The 19,638-nt window shown below is 42.4% G+C and overlaps 1 protein-coding gene across 1 annotated transcript; it reads right to left on the bottom strand.

The window, feature by feature from the left end:
* Positions 1-16,279: 16,279 nt before the first annotated feature.
* On the bottom strand, positions 16,280-18,487 carry LOC111852956 (claudin-3-like). The gene has a single exon (XM_023829363.2). The coding sequence runs from the start codon at positions 18,373-18,375 to the stop codon at positions 17,728-17,730; it is 648 nt and encodes a 215-aa protein (XP_023685131.1). The 5' UTR covers positions 18,376-18,487; the 3' UTR covers positions 16,280-17,727.
* Between the last annotated feature and the right edge of the window lie 1,151 nt (positions 18,488-19,638).

Here is a 19,638-nt window from a genome sequence, read left to right as displayed (position 1 = left end):
CTGACTTACCAAGAACTGTGAATGCTGTGGGACTGGAGGGGGGGTGGGGCATGATTGATGAAGCAGCTGTGTGGGGTGTGGGTTCTTGAGTGACTCGGCCAATAAACATATAATCACATAGCAGGGATGTGTGTGGGCAGAGTAACTGGTGCTGGTCCAGCCGAGAGGAGACTGGTGATGGAGCTTTGGGGACCTGGTCATGTGACACACAGCATGAAGGACGTTCGTCGAAGCATGAAGTGGAGAATTACTCAGTAAAATTTATGCTCATTTCAGGGAGAGGAAACAAACAGTGTTTCAAACAGGCCATGTGTTTCTTTTCCAGTTCTGTTTTTGGGTTCTATCTCGAGTTTTTAATCTTTGTAGTTCTGTTTTTATACAAGTTAGTTCCTTTTAAAGGTTTTGAAGACTTTCACAGTATGATGTTCCTCAAAATGTGAGTGTTGACATTGTTAGGGTGGAAGCTGACATTTATTTACTTCATATTTGTATGCCAAAGCAGCGATGAGGAGCATTAGGTGAATACCATGTAATTTAACCCAGAGATGCTCTAATGCATATGTGATGCCTCGTGAGACTAGAGAAAGGTCCCCGGGTGCTCAATTCCACATTGACACCCACACTGAGTTTTGATTTCTTTTTTCTTTCTTGCAGAACCCACTTTCTTGTTGACATACGTTAGTTTGCCAATTATATTCAAGGTTAGAATATGGCATACTTAGATTTTTTTCTCATCTACATATTGCATAATGTCGCTATGCAATGAAAATCACGTGTCTAACTTTTTGACGATTGTGACTTTTGACTATAGATGGAGTGCGTTCATTCTCCTCTGGCTCCCTGCAGCATTTGACATCTAATTGACCCATGAATGGATGTTTTATGAAGTCATCTATTTAACTAGCATTTCAATTTATTATAGTTAACATTTGTATTCATGATGGTCGTTTGTATGGATCATCGTTAATTTTAACAACTTAATGTTGATAGCTAGATGACTAGCTATCTAGCATCATTCTTAATTGTGAATATAAAGCAAGATTGGTTTGTATCTTGTTGACACTGACATTTGTCTCACTGACAACAATCCACAGAAGTCTATTTAAAAGATGAAGCCATTCACTGGCGGATGAGTGCAGATTAGTTTCTATTTATTGTGCGGAGCGTGTCCCATTGCATCGTTCTAGGTTTATTTTGTGAAGTAGTTTTTGAGAAAATCTTTATGCTCTTGAAATAAAGGATTTTTTTCTGATATATGTTTTTCATTGGACACCGACGATATGGATCAAAACTTGATGCTAAAGATTCAAATGGCCTAATTGTCGGGGTTTGTTATAGGGCACCTAATGTAGCTGTAGAGGAAAGCAGAATATTATATGATGATATCAGGATTATGAGTAATAAAAATGATGTGGTGGTTATGGGTGATTTTAATTTACCTGGGATACAGTGGGACACAGTCTCTGGCTCTTCTGAAAATGAACTTGAGATGGTGGAATTAGTACAGGATTGTTTTTTTACTCAGTTTGTTAATACTCCTACCAGGGGAGAAGCTCTTCTTGATCTCGTTTTTTGTAATAACCAGGATAGGATTGGAAAATTAGAGGTTTTAGACCCATTGTACGGCAGTGATCATAACATGGTTAAATTCGAGGTTAATTTTAGTGTCCGAAGAGCAAAGTCTAAATTAAAAGTATACAATGTTAGGAAGGCTAACTTTAATGGTATGAGACGGAAATTAGAAACTGTAAACTGGACAGAGTTAAATAGCAAAACAGTTGAAGAGGCATGGGAATTTTCATACCTGTTTCCAGCAAAACTAAATCTAGGAAACGACGACCAAGGTGGTTTACTAAGGAAATTAAGAATAAAGTCAGGAGGAAAAGGGCTCTGTTCCACAACTGGAAAATAACTAATGATTTCAAAATCAAGCAGGAGTATCTAAGTCTACAGGCAGAGTTAAAAAATGACATTAGGCTATCAAAGAGGGATGTAGAAAGAAAAATTGCATTGGAGGCTAAGCATGACAGTAAAGGTTTCTTCCAATATTTTAACTCCAAGAGAGCACTAAAAGCTGAAATCACTAATTTGCAGGATAGTAAGGGCCTTATAATTGATAACGAAATTGATATGGTAAACGAGTTTAATGATTATTTTTCAAGGGTGTTCACAATAGAGAACACAAGTAACTTACCACCAATTAATACGAATACAGCATCGTCTATGACCAATATATGTATAACTGAGGTTGATGTGATACTAAGCCTAGCTAAACTCAAAATAAATAAATCGCAGGGGCCTGATGGCATCTTACCTTTAGTCTTGAAAGAGATGAGGGATATTATTAGCCAACCTTTGACTTTAATATTCCAGAAATCGTTATCTGCGGGTGTGGTACCATCAGATTGGAAGCATGCTAATATAACACCCATATTCAAAAAAGGGGATAGAAGTAATCCAGCAAACTATAGGCCAATCAGTTTAACTAGCATTACTGGAAAAATAATGGAAGCTATAATTCAAGTGAAAATGGTAGATTGCCTAGATGCAAATAACATTATAAAGGATAGCCAACATGGATTTAGGAGAGGTAGATCCTGCTTAACGAATCTGCTTGAGTTCTTTGAGGAAGCTACAAGTGAAATTGATCACAAAAAGGCCTATGATGTGATTTACTTAGATTTCCAGAAAGCCTTTGATGTTGTCCCCCACAAACGGCTCTTGTTAAAGCTTAAAGCTGCAGGAATTTTAGGAACTGTGGCAGCTTGGATCAAAAACTGGCTAACTGATAGGAAGCAGCGAGTAGTTATTAGAGGCACTATGTCACAGTGGGCCTCCGTTTATAGTGGAGTACCGCAGGGTTCAATTTTAGGACCACTATTGTTCCTAATTTACATTAATGATATTGACACGAATACATACAGTAAACTGGTTAAATTTGCAGACGACACTAAGGTGGGCGGGGTAGCAGATACTAATCTAGCAGCAGAGAGGCTTCAACGGGATCTGGATTTAATTAGCGAATGGGCTGATACTTGGCAGATGAAATTTAACACAGATAAATGTAAGGTAATCCATGCAGGGAGCAGAAATATACAGTACAGATATTTTATGGGTTCCACTGAAATAAAGGTAGCTGATTACGAGAAAGATCTCGGTATGTATGTTGATGCTTCCATGTCCCACTCTCGCCAATGTGGGGAAGCAATAAAAAAGGCGAACAGAATGTTGGGTTATATCTCTAGATGTGTGGAGTTTAAGTCAAGGGAGGTGATGTTACACTTATATAATTCCTTGGTAAGACCCCACCTAGAATACTGTGTGCAGGTTTGGTCACCATACCTCAAGAAGGACATTGCTGCCTTAGAAAAGGTGCAACGAAGAGCTACGAGAATGATTCCTGGTCTTAGAGGAATGTCTTACGAGGAGAGGTTAGCGGAACTGAATCTGTTCAGCCTTGAGCAAAGGAGACTAAGGGGGGATATGATTCAGGTCTATAAGATTCTAACGGGTCTGGATGCTGTTCAGCCAAATGACTATTTCAATATTAGTCTAAATACTAGAACTCGTGGCCATAAGTGGAAATTAGCGGGAGAACATTTTAAAACAAATTTGAGGAAACACTTCTTTACACAGCGTGTAGTCAGAGTATGGAATAGTCTTCCTGCTATTGTAGTGGAAGCTAAAACCATGGGTTCCTTTAAATCAGAGCTAGATAAGATTTTAACAACTCTGAGCTATTAGCTAAGTTCTCCCCAAACGAGCTTGATGGGCCGAATGGCCTCCTCTCGTTTGTAAATTTCTTATGTTCTTATGTTCTTATGATATGTGCATATACAACTAATCCTGGGCCTTACTCATTGAAAAGCAGGTCTCAGAGTCTATATTTGCATCTATATAAACTTTAACCTAAATGGTATAACATGAAAAGTAACCTACAGGCCTTAATTTGCCTTTCAGAATGGCCAGTCACATTTCCTGGCGCATCGAGAAAAGCGATTATCTGAGGAATTTGTTGGAGGGTAACCACGCTAGGTTACACTTTAATCTTCTAGGTCCTGGCTTCCATCCACATCACTTTCGGGGGGCCGCCATACTTCCTGAGAAATACCGTAATTCTTTTCCTGAGGAAAGGAGATAGCGTGGCAGCTAATGTCAAAAGCTTATGATGAAGTTTGTTGTTGCATGTCTCAAATGATTAAGAAAGGTATTGTAGTGTGGTAAATGTAATTATAATCAATGTAACATTTACGGTTCTATGGCAAACCCAGGTGACAGACAATTTAAATAATGGGATATTGTTGAGGTAACATTAATAATAGATACTTTATTGATCCCTGTGGGGAAATTCTCTTTACACCTCCCCCCCAACTTACTCTCTGTAGGTGAGAGTAAGCTGCCCGTTAAGGGCAGCCACCCATAGCAGCACCCAGGGAGCTGAGGGTTAAGGGCCTCGCTCAAGGACCCGCAGTAAGAGTCACTAAAGACCTTTTCTCTTTGTTCCTGTTTTTGGCTGTTTATTATTTTCTTTTTTATTAAAATGATCAACAATACATTCATCATTTTTGTCTTCTCCTGTAAACTTCAACAACAATCTGAAAATTTTAAGATGCAAATGATATTAATATTAAAAATAGGAATAATTTAATTAAATTACACAGGGAAGTAACTAAATAAATATAGTAAATAAAATAAAAATGTCCCAACATTATCATAAAAGTTGGACAACTGCAATACGAAAATAAACTAACATTTTTTCTCTTTTTTTCAATGCACAGCAAATGTTAATTGCGACACTTGCAGACCTGCTGCTTGACTTCTGCAGACACTTTCTTTGGTGCATGGCAACGGCACAGCAGAGATTGCAAAAACAAGCAGAGCTCCTATCATAAATCATTTAAGGAAACTGATAAAACTAGTCCTCCTTTTAAGTATTTTGATCTCAAAATTATTTAAAGACAGATGGGTTCTGTTATCTGAGATGGAGGAGGTGTGAGTTTCGCCATGAGGCTCAATAAAAAGTATTCATTTGTTATATGATATATTCTGTTTTATAGTATAGTTTCATTTTGTTTCATTTAGTAAGGCCACATATGTGACTGGAGCAAAAAGGTCTGTAACAAAATCACAACCAAATAATGATTTTTATGGTAAATTCAGGTCTGCATCACTGAAAGCAAACAGAAAAACAAAAAAAAAAAAACACCATTCCCTGAACCATAGTAAGGATGTTTGAGTGCAGATTTGATCATATGCTGTTTACCCCACTTTTGGCTGACAGACATCCCAGGAAACTCCGTTACGATTCTGTGAGCCTGCCCAGGTTTTTACAGCCTTCAGGAGGCGGAACAGCAAAGTGCTTTAGTTGCCAGTAGAATTACTAGGCTGAGAGGCATTTCCACAATGTGTGCCTTCAACGTTTGTTTGCGTAACAGAGTTACACACAGTAAATGCTTGCAGATGGGTAAATGTTCTATGTGCAAAGTGAAATTCTGGCGTTGCATATTTGTAGATGACAGAATGCAAACATAAGTAACAAGGTGCCAATAATTTGCAGCATGTTTTTGTTCAATATTCAGACAAACCCACCAAGAATATAAAACAATGAAAGAATATAACTGTTAAGACAAGTCCCTCAGGTTAACCTGTTACATGTCATTGTAACTTTTAAAGGGTCATGAGTTATATTTAAGGTGGGGCTCTTTAGGGCATTTTAATAGGTTATGTATTTATTTGCGTATATTCCCGGGTCAGTAACAGAGTTTTGCAGTGTTACATTCACATGACTGGCTTAACAAGTCAGTGGGTCAACAAAATCGCTGGTGTGTAGGTGAGTGTCCCACGTAGAGCTTCACATCTGCCAGCGCCAACACCTGTTTGACATACATTGAGAGCGGACGTCTCCTTCAAAGTACAAAGCATCACAGATGTGGTGGCAAAGCATGTGAATGTGCAGAGATAAAGCCAAATTCATAACAGATGTAACGATTATAATAAAAATAAAACCAAGTTGCATCAAGCATGGAGGGAGTGCAGTATAAATGCATTGTTTCTCTGAATTCCCACACACATATATACAAAGATATTGAGCGCTCTGACTCAAGAATTGGAGAGTAACTTTCTTCCACTGTTTCTGTTGTGTTGACATCACAAACACTTACTTCCTGAGTCCTAAAGAAAGAAAACACCCTCAAGTAGACTCCCCCCCACCCACCCCCCAGACCCAAGGTGCTGTTTTGGAGATGAAAGGGAAACTGCTAAATATTAAAACCAGTGAAGTTAAGAGGTGCTGTGGTGCTTTACCGGACCATAACCTGCTGTTTATGGATCAAAATAAATAGGTCATTTAAACCTGCAACTATAGCAGAGTAAAAATGATAATGTCCATCAAATATGTGATAAATGCTATAATTATGGGTATATCGTTACCTAAATGTGTACATTTAAATGTTACATGTTTACATAGATCATTTATACATATAAACGGCATAAATTCTGAGGTTTAAATAATACTAAGACAATTTGTTATATTGCCATGAGATGTTAATTTGTTCTGTTTAGTTTAGTTTAGTTTAGTTTAGTTTAGTTTAGTTTAGTTCAGTTTAGTTTAGTTTAACCACATGTGACTGGACCAAGAAGATCTGTAGCAAATACCCAACCAGAAAACAATTTTTATGATTCATGATTTATATGATTTATGATAAGTTCAGATCAGTTGCATCCCTGAAAGCAAACAGAAAAACAAGCATAAAAACACCATTCCCTGAACCATAATAAAGGCTCTTAGTAAGGATGTCTGAATGCAGATTATTTCATATGCTGTTTACCCCACTTTTGGCTGACAAACCTTCCAAGAAACTCGGCTACAATTCTGTGAGGCTGCCGAGGTTTTTACAGCCTTTACTTTCACACGCTTCGTGTCTGGAGCAAAACGATCTAAAACCTAACAAGAAGATGACCTTCAAGATAAATTTGAGATCGGCATCATTGAAATCAAACAGAAAACAAGCAAAAAAGCATAAATCGAATTACAACAAATAATCTTAATTTTGCAAATATAATATAATTATAAACAAAGTTGACCTGATTAAAAAAATATTATTTTCACACAGTTATAGTGTAATTTTAACTGTATTGTACTGGTTTTTATATTACAGTTTGTTTGCGTTTAAACTACAGTAATTTGTGAACTCTACCAAAAAAATTTTTTTTTTAAACATATTTTTACTGAAAAATTAACAGTTGTTTTTTGTTAAGTATTTTACAAAATCTTAATGTCAAATATACGCTGCTCTATTGTTTTTCCTTTTACAGTTTTTTTATGTCGTTATTTTACAGAATTTCTCAGTTAATTTCACGGACATTTTTTTACAGTGTACATACATAATACATGCAAGTTTCTGCTCACAAACAGTGATTGCAGCGGGAGATAGGACCAGGCGATTCATGAGTCACTTCCGTGCAACTGCATGAAAGATTTTCATCGTGTTCAGATAGGAGCAAACGTGATCTTCATGACGCACTAAAATGCACTGAAAATGCATTGCAATCCACTGAAATACTCACTTGTAGACCTTCTGTACTGTGATCTACATTTACGTAAGAAGTTTAAAAAAAACACAAGAAGCTTTTCCTTGTTTTTGTTTTAACAAGGTCACTTCTGAAGGTCTGAATTTACAGGAACGCCAAGTCTTTGCACCAGAGCCTGAACCCCAGTGTACCTGGCAAAACCCCATAAACTCACACACTGTTTCCATATAGACATAAATAACATACACTTTAAGACTTAAATAATATTTTTTCAAAGACATTATATCATCATATTGCCATGACAATGTATGTTCTGTTTAGTTTAGTTATCTGCATCCCTGAAAGTAAACAGAAAAACAAGCATAAATCACCAATCTCTGAACCACAGTAAATCTCTTAGTAAGGATGTCTGAATGCAGATTATCTCAAATGTTGTTTACCCCACTTTTGGCTGACAAAACTCCCAACCCAGATAGCTTTTAACTTTTATTTGCAAACATAATAACAGACAGCTTTAAGTATAATGACAGTACACAAACAGTGCATACCCCTGCATCAAATGGCTGTGAAAAAAAACTTAGAAGAAAAAAAGGACAGTTTACAGCCTTTGCCTATTTGTTTTAGGGCTTCAACAGAAAACTTCATGAATTAAGCAACTCCACACTATACCCAACGTGCTGTTACATTTCCAACCAGTCACAGTCCATCAGTTTCCACAAGGTGCACACATGTGGATTCATGGTCACTCTCTTTCTTTTCACTTGCCCAGACTTTCTGCTCAGTACTTTCCCAGCAGCCACCTTGGGGCCCATCTCAGGGCTGATACCAACCAGGCTTCGACGACAATAAAGACAGCAGCATATATCATTCCAGGGCAGGCATGGGTTATTTTCAAGGGTACAGCATTCCTGAGCTTAAGCTTTAGTTGCAGTTTGTATTATGTTAAATTCTTCAAATTTACAGCCTTTTGGAAAAGTTATTCAGTTTCTAAACTGTTCATAAGCATATCAGTTGAAAATATGTACAGTATCAATCTGAAACAATAGTTTAAGGCCGAAAGGTATTGCTGAAGCCTACAATCTCTTCAGTGAATTTCTAGAGTATGTAGAGGAAACAATGGTGGTTTATCCTTTTCCCAACACAACAACAATCCCAATACTTACCAGCATTCCAATCAATACAGCTAATTTATACAAAAGACTATTCATAAACGTGCCAGACTCCATGTGCCATATTCAGTTTTAACTTATCTTTGAATGAACTCCAAGGTATATGACGCCTCCATTGGGTACTGCATATTGAAGTTGTAATAACTGACAAAAAGCACAGCTATCCCATTCACTATGGTTTCATGTGGTCCCATCACAACTTGGCCTTCAACAGCCAACATCCAGGCATTTGGTTTCAACATCTCTCCTGAAATAATTGTACATATACAGTGGTACCTCAGAACTTGAACTTAATCCTTTCAGAACTCCAGATCGAATCCTAAAAAGTTCGAGTTCTGATCGAATTTTCCCCATTAGAAATAATAGAAAACCAATTAATTGGTTCCAGGCCCCCAAAAATTACACCTAAATATGTTTTTTTAGCATTTAAACACAAAATGAACCGGATAAAACAAGAAGAGCATATACTGTACTAAACCCATCTAAGCACATTTATCAAAACATTAATTTGTAAAGTAAGAAAAAAAATGTATCCAAACAATGTGTCCTGCCCGATCGTCCGCTCCTTCTGTGTGCCACGCCCCCTCATTAACCCCGTGTGGAATCCCCGTGTGATCAGCTGTTTCTGGTCGTTTTCATTAGCCCTCTGTATTTCGTCCGCGTTTCCGTTTGTTTCCCCAGTCCGGTCATTGTATTGTCCGTCTGCGTTTTGCCTGCCTTATCTGTAATTAAACCCCGATACCCTGACGTCTGCGCCTTTGTCTCCGTTCCGTCCCCACTCGGCAATAATAATATTAATATTATTATAATTATTATATTATTATTATCATTAAATGTATGAATGGTTTATTATTAATATTAAAATAACAAGAAATCTTTATTTTAAAATGTATTTTATTATATAATAATAATTACTGTTACTGTCTATCATTGTCTAAATGTATTTTTACTGTGTAAATATGTATTCAGTTAGTATAAACATGCACAGTGCTATCGCAGCGAATGCGAGGCTAAGACTGAAGCGTTACCCTTTGTTTCCGCTGAGAGACGTACTGCGTGACTCATTTCCCTGCGCTTACAAGTTATCTTAGGTCGGCTTCTGAGATTCAGATCGAGCTCTAGGTAATTTTTTTTCGAACTGGTTGGTTCGACGTATAAGAAATTCAAGTTATAATGAGTTTGAAAACTGAGGTACCACTGTATATAGAATAATGAGCAATGGTTAATGCATGACCACATAACTGCCCTGTGAAAAATTCCCTAATGATTTTGCTAATTAAAACTAATATATCATTTGCAGGGACGGATTACGGACCGGGTCAGCGGGGCCGCTGCCCAGGGGCCCTTGTGGTGCAGGGGGCCCGTGGGGCCCCTAGTCCAAAACAATTTGCAACGCTTATCAACAATGTATTTTCGTTTGTCTACTTTAGAGGGCCTACATTCTCTGATCCTCTGCCTACAAGGGCCCCTGACCCTATAGGGCCTCTGATGGAAACATGGAGGGAGGGCGTTTGGCTGCCAAGGGCCCATGAATTGTGGTGGTTGTGGTGGTGGTGCTGGTGGTGGTGGTGGGGGGGCCTCGCGAACGTTTTGCCCAGGGGCCCACACAACCCATAATCCGTCCCTGATCATTTGATAAAAACACAGAAGAAATCTCACCAGCGCCAGCAGAGGGGTACTGGGCAAAACATTCCCTGCATACATGCATACAACATAGTTGAACTGTGTTTTAAAAGCAGTCTTTCGCTTTTGACTAGTGCTCAAAATTCCAGTGTTACAGGCCTTAAGGAGATCCTCCTTTTTAAGTTCCTTTATACTGTAATGTTTCTTACAACAGCCTCAGAGATTCCAAGAGCAGTCAAATTATCACTTAATTTCTTAAGTAAATGTTCCAGACCAATGTCATGGACATTCTGAAAACCATCAATAATTGTCTGAAGAGTACATTCAGGCAATAATAATTTAGCTTGTAGTTTTACATAAAAGAGTGTAATGTTCTGTAAAAAGAGATTTTCATCAACAGAATAAACCTCTTTTGGATCATCAAAATTGCTAGGCTCTGGACCACTTGACTGATCTTGACACCCTGTAACTACAGGTCTTCTAGATGTTCCACATCATTGTTTGCGTGCTTCCTGGAAACGTGGGATGCAAAACTGGATACTACCACAGACTTTACAGCACATCTTTTAAATGGACAATGAATTTCCAGTCCCTGTTGAATATGTGATTTCAAGTGATGCATAAAAACACTTAAAGTTTCACATCTAAAAGCACAAGAGCTCAGTGTACATTTTAGAATGTTGTCCGATTGTTGACACATTTTCACCACAGACACCTCAGCTTTGTGATCTCTATACATATGTGCTTTGAGAGCAGTGAATTTATATGTCCTTGAGCATTCAGGCACCCCACACTGATATACATATTTAGATGTGTTACTGTGCAACTTTGTGTGTTGGCCAAATTCAAAAATAGTATTAGGCACATGGTCACACAGATTGAATTTACAATGGAACATTTTGGGTAAAAAGATTTAAAACAAAACTGTTTGAATTCAAATAATAATCAGTTGTTAAACTTCTGGTAGTACAATTACTGACATCACTCCATGGCTCTTAGAGACAGCAGTCTTGAATATGGCACTTACGGTAACATCATACAATATAACTCATTGCAACCTATATCTTATTTAGATATGTGCTTTTATGGGATTTCGAACTTAAGGGATTCAGAAAAATGTCTTGTCCGAATGCCACTAACTGTTCATTAATACCAGCCAGCGATTACCAGAGAAGCACCAAAAATTACAGGCTAAAGGCAGCAATGTTATCTTGAATAATATGAGCTAGTAAAAATATATTAATAGTACACTTTTTAGTGTGTGCATATATATATGACGTTAATCTGTGGAAAAACTGAGTTTTTGGCATAACCGCTGCTCGACATATCACCAATCAACAGGTTATAAACAATAACCAAAGTATAAACAAACAATAGTTAAAAATTTAAAAAAAAGATTTAGCTGAAACCCAGTCTCTTTAACAAAATTAATTACTTTTTTTGCGTGCAACCGAGTTAACTTAAGAAATTATCCATCCATCCATCCATCCATCATCTACCGCTTGTCCGGGGTTCGGGTCGCGGGGGCAGCAGCTTCAGGAGAGGCACCCAGACCTCCCTCTCCCCAGTTACCTCCACCAGCTCCTCGGGGGGGACACCGAGGCGTTCCCAGGCCAGCCGAGAGATATAATCCCTCCAGCGAGTCCTGGGCCTGCCCCGGGGCCTCCTCCCTGTAGGACATGCATGGAAAACCTCTCCGGGTAACCGCCCAGGAGGCATCCGCACCGGTGTACAAACCAGCTCAACTGGCTCCTTTCGACGTGAAGAAGCAGCGGTTCTACTCTGAGGCCCTCCCGGATATCCAAACTTCTCACCCTATCCCTAAGGGAGAGCCCAGACACCCTGCGGAGAAACCTCATTTCGGCCGCCTGTATTCGCGATCTCATTCTTTCGGTCATTACCCATAGCTCATGACCATAGGTGAGGGTAGGGACAAAGATGGACCAATAGATCGAGAGCTTTGCTTTTTGGCTCAGTTCTTTCTTAGCCACGACGGACCGGTTAAGCGCCTGCAAAACTGTAGACGCCGCTCCGATTCGTCTATCCAGCTCCCGATCTCGCCTAAACTCACTCGTGAACAAGACCCCGAGATACTTAAACTCCTCCACATGAGGCAGTACGTCTTCCCCGACCCGAAGAGGGCAAACCACCCGTTTCCGGCTGAGAACCATGGTGTCGGACTTGGAGGTGCTAATCCTCATCCCTGCCGCTTCGCACCTGGCTGCGAACCGCCCCAGTGCATGCTGGAGATCCCCAGCAGATGAAGCCAACAGGACGACATCGTCTGCAAAAAGCAGCGAGGCAATCCTGAGGCCACCAAACTGGACACCCTCAACACCCTGGCTGCGCCTAGAAATCCTGTCCATAAATATTATAAACAGGACCGATGACAGAGGGCAGCCCTGGCGGAGCTCAACACGCACCGGGAACACGTCCGACTTATCACCGGCAATGTGGACCAAGCTTCTGCTCCGTTCGTACAGGGACCGTATCGCCCACAACAGCGGACCCCGGACCCCATACTCTCGAAGCACCCCCCACAGAGCACCTCGGGGAACCCGGTCGTAAGCCTTTTCCAAATCCACAAAACACATGTAGACTGGGTAGGCAAACTCCCAGGCCCCCTCCAGTACCCTTGCAAGGGTATAAAGCTGATCCAGTGTTCCACGGCCAGGACGTGTTCCTCCTGAATCCGAGATTCGACTATCGATCTCACCCTCCTCTCCAGTACCCCGGAATAGACTTTCCCAGGAAGGCTGAGAAGTGTGATCCCCCTGTAGTTGGAACACACCCTCCGGTCCCCTTTCTTAAATAAGGGGACCACCACCCCGGTCTGCCAGTCCAGCGGCACCGTCCCTGACCTCCACGCACTGTTGAGAAGGCGTGTCAGCCACGACAGCCCCACAACATCCAGAGCCTTCAGGTACTCCGGGTGGATCTCGTCCACCCCCGGGGCCCGGCCACCACGGAGTTCTTTAACCACCCTGGCCACCTCAGCCCCAGTGATGTGCAAGCCCCCCCCAGCACCCTCGGGCTCTGTGCCCTCAGATGTCTCAAAGGCAGTGTGTGTAGATGTATCTGAGGCAGGGTTGAGGAGGTCCTCAAAGTACTCCTTCCACCTCCGGGTGATGTCCCCAGTTGAGGTCAACAGCACCCCCCCCCCCCCCCCCCCACTATAAATAGTAGGAACCAGGAGCTGCTTCCCCCTCCTGATATTCCGGATGGTTTGCCAGAACCTTTTTGAGGCCGACCGAAAGTCACTTTCCATGGCCTCACCGAACTCCTCCCACGCTCGGGTTTTTGCTTCTGCGACCACCCGAGCTGCGTTCCGCGTGGCCCGCCGGTACCCGTCAGCTGCCTCCGGAGACCCCCGGGCTAATAATTCCCGGTAAGCCTCCTTCTTCAGCTTGACAGCCCCCCTCACCTCTGGTGTCCACCATCGGGTACGAGGGTTACCGCCACGACAGGCACCGACCACCCTGCAGCCACAGCTCTGTACGGCCGTTTCCACAACGGCCGTTTCCAGACGTTCCCAGCAGACCCTCACTATGCGCTTGGGTCTACCAGGTCTGACCGGCTTATTCCCCCGCCACCTGAGCCAACTCATCACCAGGTGACAGCTCTGCCCCTCTCTTTACCCGAGTGTCCAAGACGGAAGGCCGCAGATCAGATGATATGATTATAAAATCGATCATCGACCTGTAGCCCCGGGCATGTTCATTCCATGTCCACTTATGGACACCCTTATGCTCAAACATGGTGTTCGTTATGGACAAACCATGCATTGCACAGAAGACCAATAACAGAACACCACTCGGGTTCAGATCAGGGAGGCCGTTCCTCGCAATCACCCCCTTCCAGGTCACACTGTCATTGCCCATGTGAGCGTTGAAGTCCCCCAGCAAAACGATGAAATCCCCCCGCGGCACGCCAAATAGCATACCGCTAAGGGAATCCAAGAAGGCCGGGTACTCCGAACTGACATTCGGCGCATAAGCGCAGATGACAGTCAGAGACCTATCCCCGACCTGAAGGCGCAGGGAATTAATGCACCGAGCTGTGGGGCCACCAGTAGCCCCACCCCAACCCGGCATCACTCACCTGCCGCAACACCAGAGTAAAAGAGCGTCCAGCCCCTCTCCAGGAGATCGGTTCCAGCAGGGGCGGATTAACGCACAGGCTAGATATGGCTTAAGCCTAGGGGCCCCACGTGTGCCAGCCTGCAAGGGGGCCCCCATTGGCGCGGAGGGGGGCGGGGTTGGGGGGCCCACAGACTACTGTAGCCTAGGGGCCTCTGTACACCTTAGTCCGCCCCTGGGTTCCAGAACCCAAGCTATGTGTTGAGGTGAGCCCGACTATATCTAGTCGATACCTCTCAACCTCATGCACAAGCTCAGGCTCCTTCCCCACCAGTGAGGTGACATTCCATGTCCCAAAAGCCAGGGCCTCCCTTGGCCGCCACCCGATCCACAAAGCACCGAACCCCTGACATTCCCCTTGCGGGTGGTGGGCCCACCTGGGGACAGTCCCGCGTGCCTCTTTCGGGCTATGCCCGGCCGGGCCCCACGGGTCAAGGCCCGGCCACCAGGCGCTCGCCAACGGGCCCCTCCCCCAGGCCTGGCTCCAGGGTGGGGCCCCGGTGACCCTAGTCCGGGCGAGGGAAACGGGACTTTGGTTTTAAACTTTTTCATGGGGTTCTATTAGAAGGTAAATCAATTAAAAGCTAACTAATGCTTACTAAAGGGGTTTTGCTTAGGACAAGTAGCGATAATAAATTAAGCTAATATGCCTACACATTACTTACAATTACCTCTAAATAATTCACAATTAAAAGTTCTGCATATATTACTTTAAAATGAAATAAAATATTAATGTACCGTGAATTTTCTCAATATTGCTTGTATCCAACTAACCCTGAGGGTCTGCTCTCCTCCAAGGTCACTGAGCGGTTAGTCTAAAATCACGCCTTTTTATGGATTTACAGTAACGTACTTTGGCCGCTTACAAAAATCCCAGCATGCGATGTGATTTCCAGTAAAATTACAGCAAAGTAACAGTAGAGCACAATATTGTAAAATTTTATTGTAATATTACAGCAATTTTTAACTGTGTGGTCTGTCAACAATTGAACTGCACAACTATTTTTGATGCATCTCAATACTGGTATTTACTTTTTATGCAACTGGGAATGGGACTACTTCCAACAAAATACTTTCCCAGTGGTAGGTGCCTGAAAACGAGTATGTCTTCGTGGCCTAGTGGTTAGGATGCTTGCCTTTGAACCAAGAGGTTCTAGGTTTGAGTCCCACCTATACTAGCATTGGCTCTCCAAACAAGACCCTTATTTCCAAATTGAAAATGGAAGTTGTTCTGGATATAAGTATCTGCCAAAAGTAAAGGGTGTGTCCACTTCAAGAACACCAGAACGACCATAGATGTTTTTTTCTCAAATTCAAAATCCTTGAAGACATTGGACTTTTGTTGTTTTTAAACATATTTGAAGCCTGATCAGGGACTGTATGCAGTTCCTGTCGAAAAGTAGCTCTTTTGAGGTTAACATAGGTGAGGTTCAGAAACTGGTAATGGGCCACAATAGGCTCAGATCTCAAACAGAGTCTGGCCACTTGTGGCTAACATAAGGCCCTGCTCTTGTCCAGATGTTAACCTGATGCTGCAACCAAGAGCGGTCCACTCAATCGCCATCATTCCATGCCCTATGTGGGCCAGATGAAAATGTGTGATTTGGGCCACATCCGGGCCAGAAAGATTTTGTTATCTGGGAAGAAACTCAGCTACAATTCTGTGAGGCTGGCGAGGTTTTTACAGCCTTTATTTTCACATGCTTCGTGTGTTTGGAGCAAAAAGATATGTACCAAAAACCTAACCAGAAGATAAATTTGAGATCAATGAAATCAAACAGAAAACAAGCAAAAAAAAAAAAAAAAGCACAAATCGAATTGCAACAAATAATCTTTATTTTGCAAATATAATTTGGATATACACTGCAAATAAAATCAACACAAATCATTTAGAAAATAAAAATAATAACAGAAACACTGTAACTGAAATCAACTGAAGTTATCATTACTTAGAAAATGAAAATCATTGTTAAATACAATCATATTTGCTTAGACGTATTCCTTGGATAGTCTTCCGGGGTCAGAAAGAGAAATGATGTAAGTTCATTAAGTGAAACTGATATATATTTGTTAGCAAATAGCCGATATGGGTATTGGAAAGTCTCAATTACAGGAGAGGATGGATTCTGGCCAATGGAAATGCAGCACGCAGGTGATGGGCGTGTGTCTGGGGAACGGCAGCTTTGTCCCCTCTGCTCACTGCGGCTGCAACAGCAGCTCTCCGCCCTCGTCGGAGGGCTTGTTTCCTTCAGCTTTACCCCTCCCCTCCGAAGCCGGACACCACCCAGGCTCACCGTTCTCCGAATGACCAAAAAGCTAAATCCACCCCGTAAACAATACGGCATGTACTGCGTTTATTGAAACAGATTGCTAACAGGAGACGTTAAATGCACAAAGGCAAACCTGAGGAGAATTCATTTACATATTTATGAAACTGAATATAACAAAATAGCGCGTTTGTATATACATACATAATATATGCGTATTTACGGCGAGTGAAATAATATGAAAGTTTTCCTTTTCTTCAGTCACAAAAAAATCCTAATCTAAACTACGAATCGAATTCACACGTAAAAATGGTAACTTTTTCCCAAATGGGGAGGGTGGGGGCACACTGGTACACACCTGCACCTCCGTGTCCTCCCCCCAAGACAATCTTTTTTTCATACGCAAATCCTTATTGTGAATGGAAGGTTTTCGCCTCTTAAACAAAGTGACATTTCGCACGCGCAGAAACTATTGTAAAATCACACGAAAAGATTACTTACTAGCATCACAATGTATCATATGCATATGCAACCAAAGCAGGAAAAACACGGTAACATATCAAGTGAAATGTACTCTCTCTCTGTCTCTCTCTCTCTCTCTCTCTCTCTCTCTATATATATATATATATATATATATATATATATATATATACACACACAAACACACACACACACATAGCAGTTCAAAGTAGAACTGTGCAGATAGCTATAAAAGCATGTGTGTAATTGCAATGAAAGAAAACTCTAAATATTGACATATTTTTTTTTCACTCTACATTGGAAATGAAAAGCTTTACCAGCATAAGAGGTACTGAGCTCAGCCTGTGTCCAGCACAATGCCCAGAAACACCGCAGAGGCAGGCAGCACAAAGTGTCCCTTCATTTCGGAGTCTCTTCTCGGCCCTGAACTTCCGGCGAAAGCCACAGGACAGAGTCGTTGACGGGACGGCGGCGGTTGGGCAGGTTGGGATGGGAACGGCGGGTGACAGTAGGGGTGGATCAGACGTAGTCTTTCTTGTCATACCCGCTCCTGGCCGTGGAGCGCGGAGCAGAGTACGCCATCCTGGAGCCGTTGTATTTCTTCTCCTTGGGAGGACAGGAGCAGCAGAGCATGGCCCCGCCGAAGACCAAGAGGGCGGCCGCTCCCCAGCCGAGGTAGAGGGAGGCGCCGATCTCCCGCCGCTGGGCGTCTGTCAGCAGCGGGTTATAGAAGTCCTGCACGATGGTGTTGGCCGACCAGGACACAGGGATGAGCTGCATGATCCCGGAGGTGATGAACATGACGCCGGCGATGATCATGACTTTGGCCTTGGACGCCTCATCCTCAATGCAGTTGGTGCACTTGGCGCCAACGATGGCGATGAGCACGGCAAGGACGGAGAGGATGATGGAGATGACGGTGAGGGCGCGGGCGGCCTGCAGGTCCTGGGGCAGGGCGAGCATGGAGTCGTAGATCTTGCACTGCATCTGCCCCGTGCTCTGGGTCACGCAATTCATCCACAGACCTTCCCAGATGACCTGCGCTGTCACGATGTTGGCCCCGATAAACGCGGTCACTCTCCACATGGGCAGGGCGCAGGCTATGATGGCAATTATCCAGCCCACAACTCCCAGGGCGATGCCCACTATCTCCAACCCTAAAGACATGGCCTTTAGTAGCCCTAGCCAACACTCTGCTTGAAGGTCTGACTGACTTGTCTCCTGGTCCCTCTGATCCAAGTCCTTCCTAGTGAGATGATTTGCTGTGTAATTGCGGAACAAGTAGCCTTTATTCCACAGGGCAGGTGGAGGGAGGAGTTCCTTTGTAGGACGACATCATGCAGGGGAGGGGCCAGGCAGCCCAAGAAAGCCTGTATCCCCTATCTCCCATGTACACACCTATGGGCCCGATTCCCCTGGGAGGTGGAGCTACTGTTAGTTCCTGCTGGGATATATCAATGGCAACCCTTTGATGCTCAGATACACTTTAGGACTGCAGGGTAAAAAATAAATGAAAGTTCTCTTTTGTGGGAGGAACCATGGACTGAAGAAAGCTGAAGGAATCTTTAGACATGATGTGGTCTGATGTTTGAGCTATGGGTCAACACAGGCATTAAGGGGGTTTTCTTTTACAGAGAACAAAGTGTCATTCTTCACTTCAGAGAAGTTTGTTTTGTGAAGCATAATGAGGAAAGATTCATTTTTATGGAAATACTGTTCGCAGATGAAGTAAGCAGTGCTTTCAGAGCAGGTGTTTGGCCGTGCTCTCCTAGGAACTGTGCACACACACTGGTGTGTTTTTCCTGTTAGGGAGCTGGCCAAGCTGTAGTTGGAGCGTGAGGGGTGCGGATATACCAATAAACAAACCATCATAGCTCACATTTTCGCTCGAAAATCCACATGACTGACGGTACCAATAGCAATGCGATGTATTTTACACTGTTTGTTCTGTTTTCCTTAAAAGAAAAAAGATCAGAATAACAATATGATTATATCAATAGCAACGTGACATGTTTACATTGTTTGCTCTGTTTTTCTTAAAATGAAAAAAACATAATAATAATAATAATAATCCTTATTTATACAGCACTTTTATATATAAAATGCAGCCCAAAGTGCTCTACACTGAGAATAACAGTAGAGAAAAAAAGAGACAAGCAACTAAACAGAGTAAGCAATTAGAGAGTAAATGAGTGACTAGTAGACCAGGGGCCTGTACTACGAAGCAGGGTTACTGGCTTATCGGGGTAACTTCTCAGATTTAAGGTAGTCTGGGCAAAATGTAAGTGAACAAATATGAAGTCCATTTAAACTGTGGTACCTTAAATCCGACAAGTTACCCCGATACGCCAGTAACCCTGCTTCGTAGTACAGGCCACAATACACAATCCAACTACCATTCATAATACCCAGTTTTCATTCAATGCAGTA

This window comes from Paramormyrops kingsleyae, chromosome 18, assembly GCF_048594095.1.
Source record: "Paramormyrops kingsleyae isolate MSU_618 chromosome 18, PKINGS_0.4, whole genome shotgun sequence".
Taxonomy (NCBI): Eukaryota; Metazoa; Chordata; class Actinopteri; order Osteoglossiformes; family Mormyridae; genus Paramormyrops; species Paramormyrops kingsleyae.
Note: the sequence above shows the minus strand (reverse complement) of the source record. Positions and strands in the feature narration are given on the sequence as shown.

Excerpts from the sequence above, each read along its gene's own strand:
- LOC111852956 (XM_023829363.2), bottom strand. The coding sequence starts at position 18,375 with ATGTCTTTAGGGTTGGAGATAGTGGGCATCGCCCTGGGAGTTGTGGGC.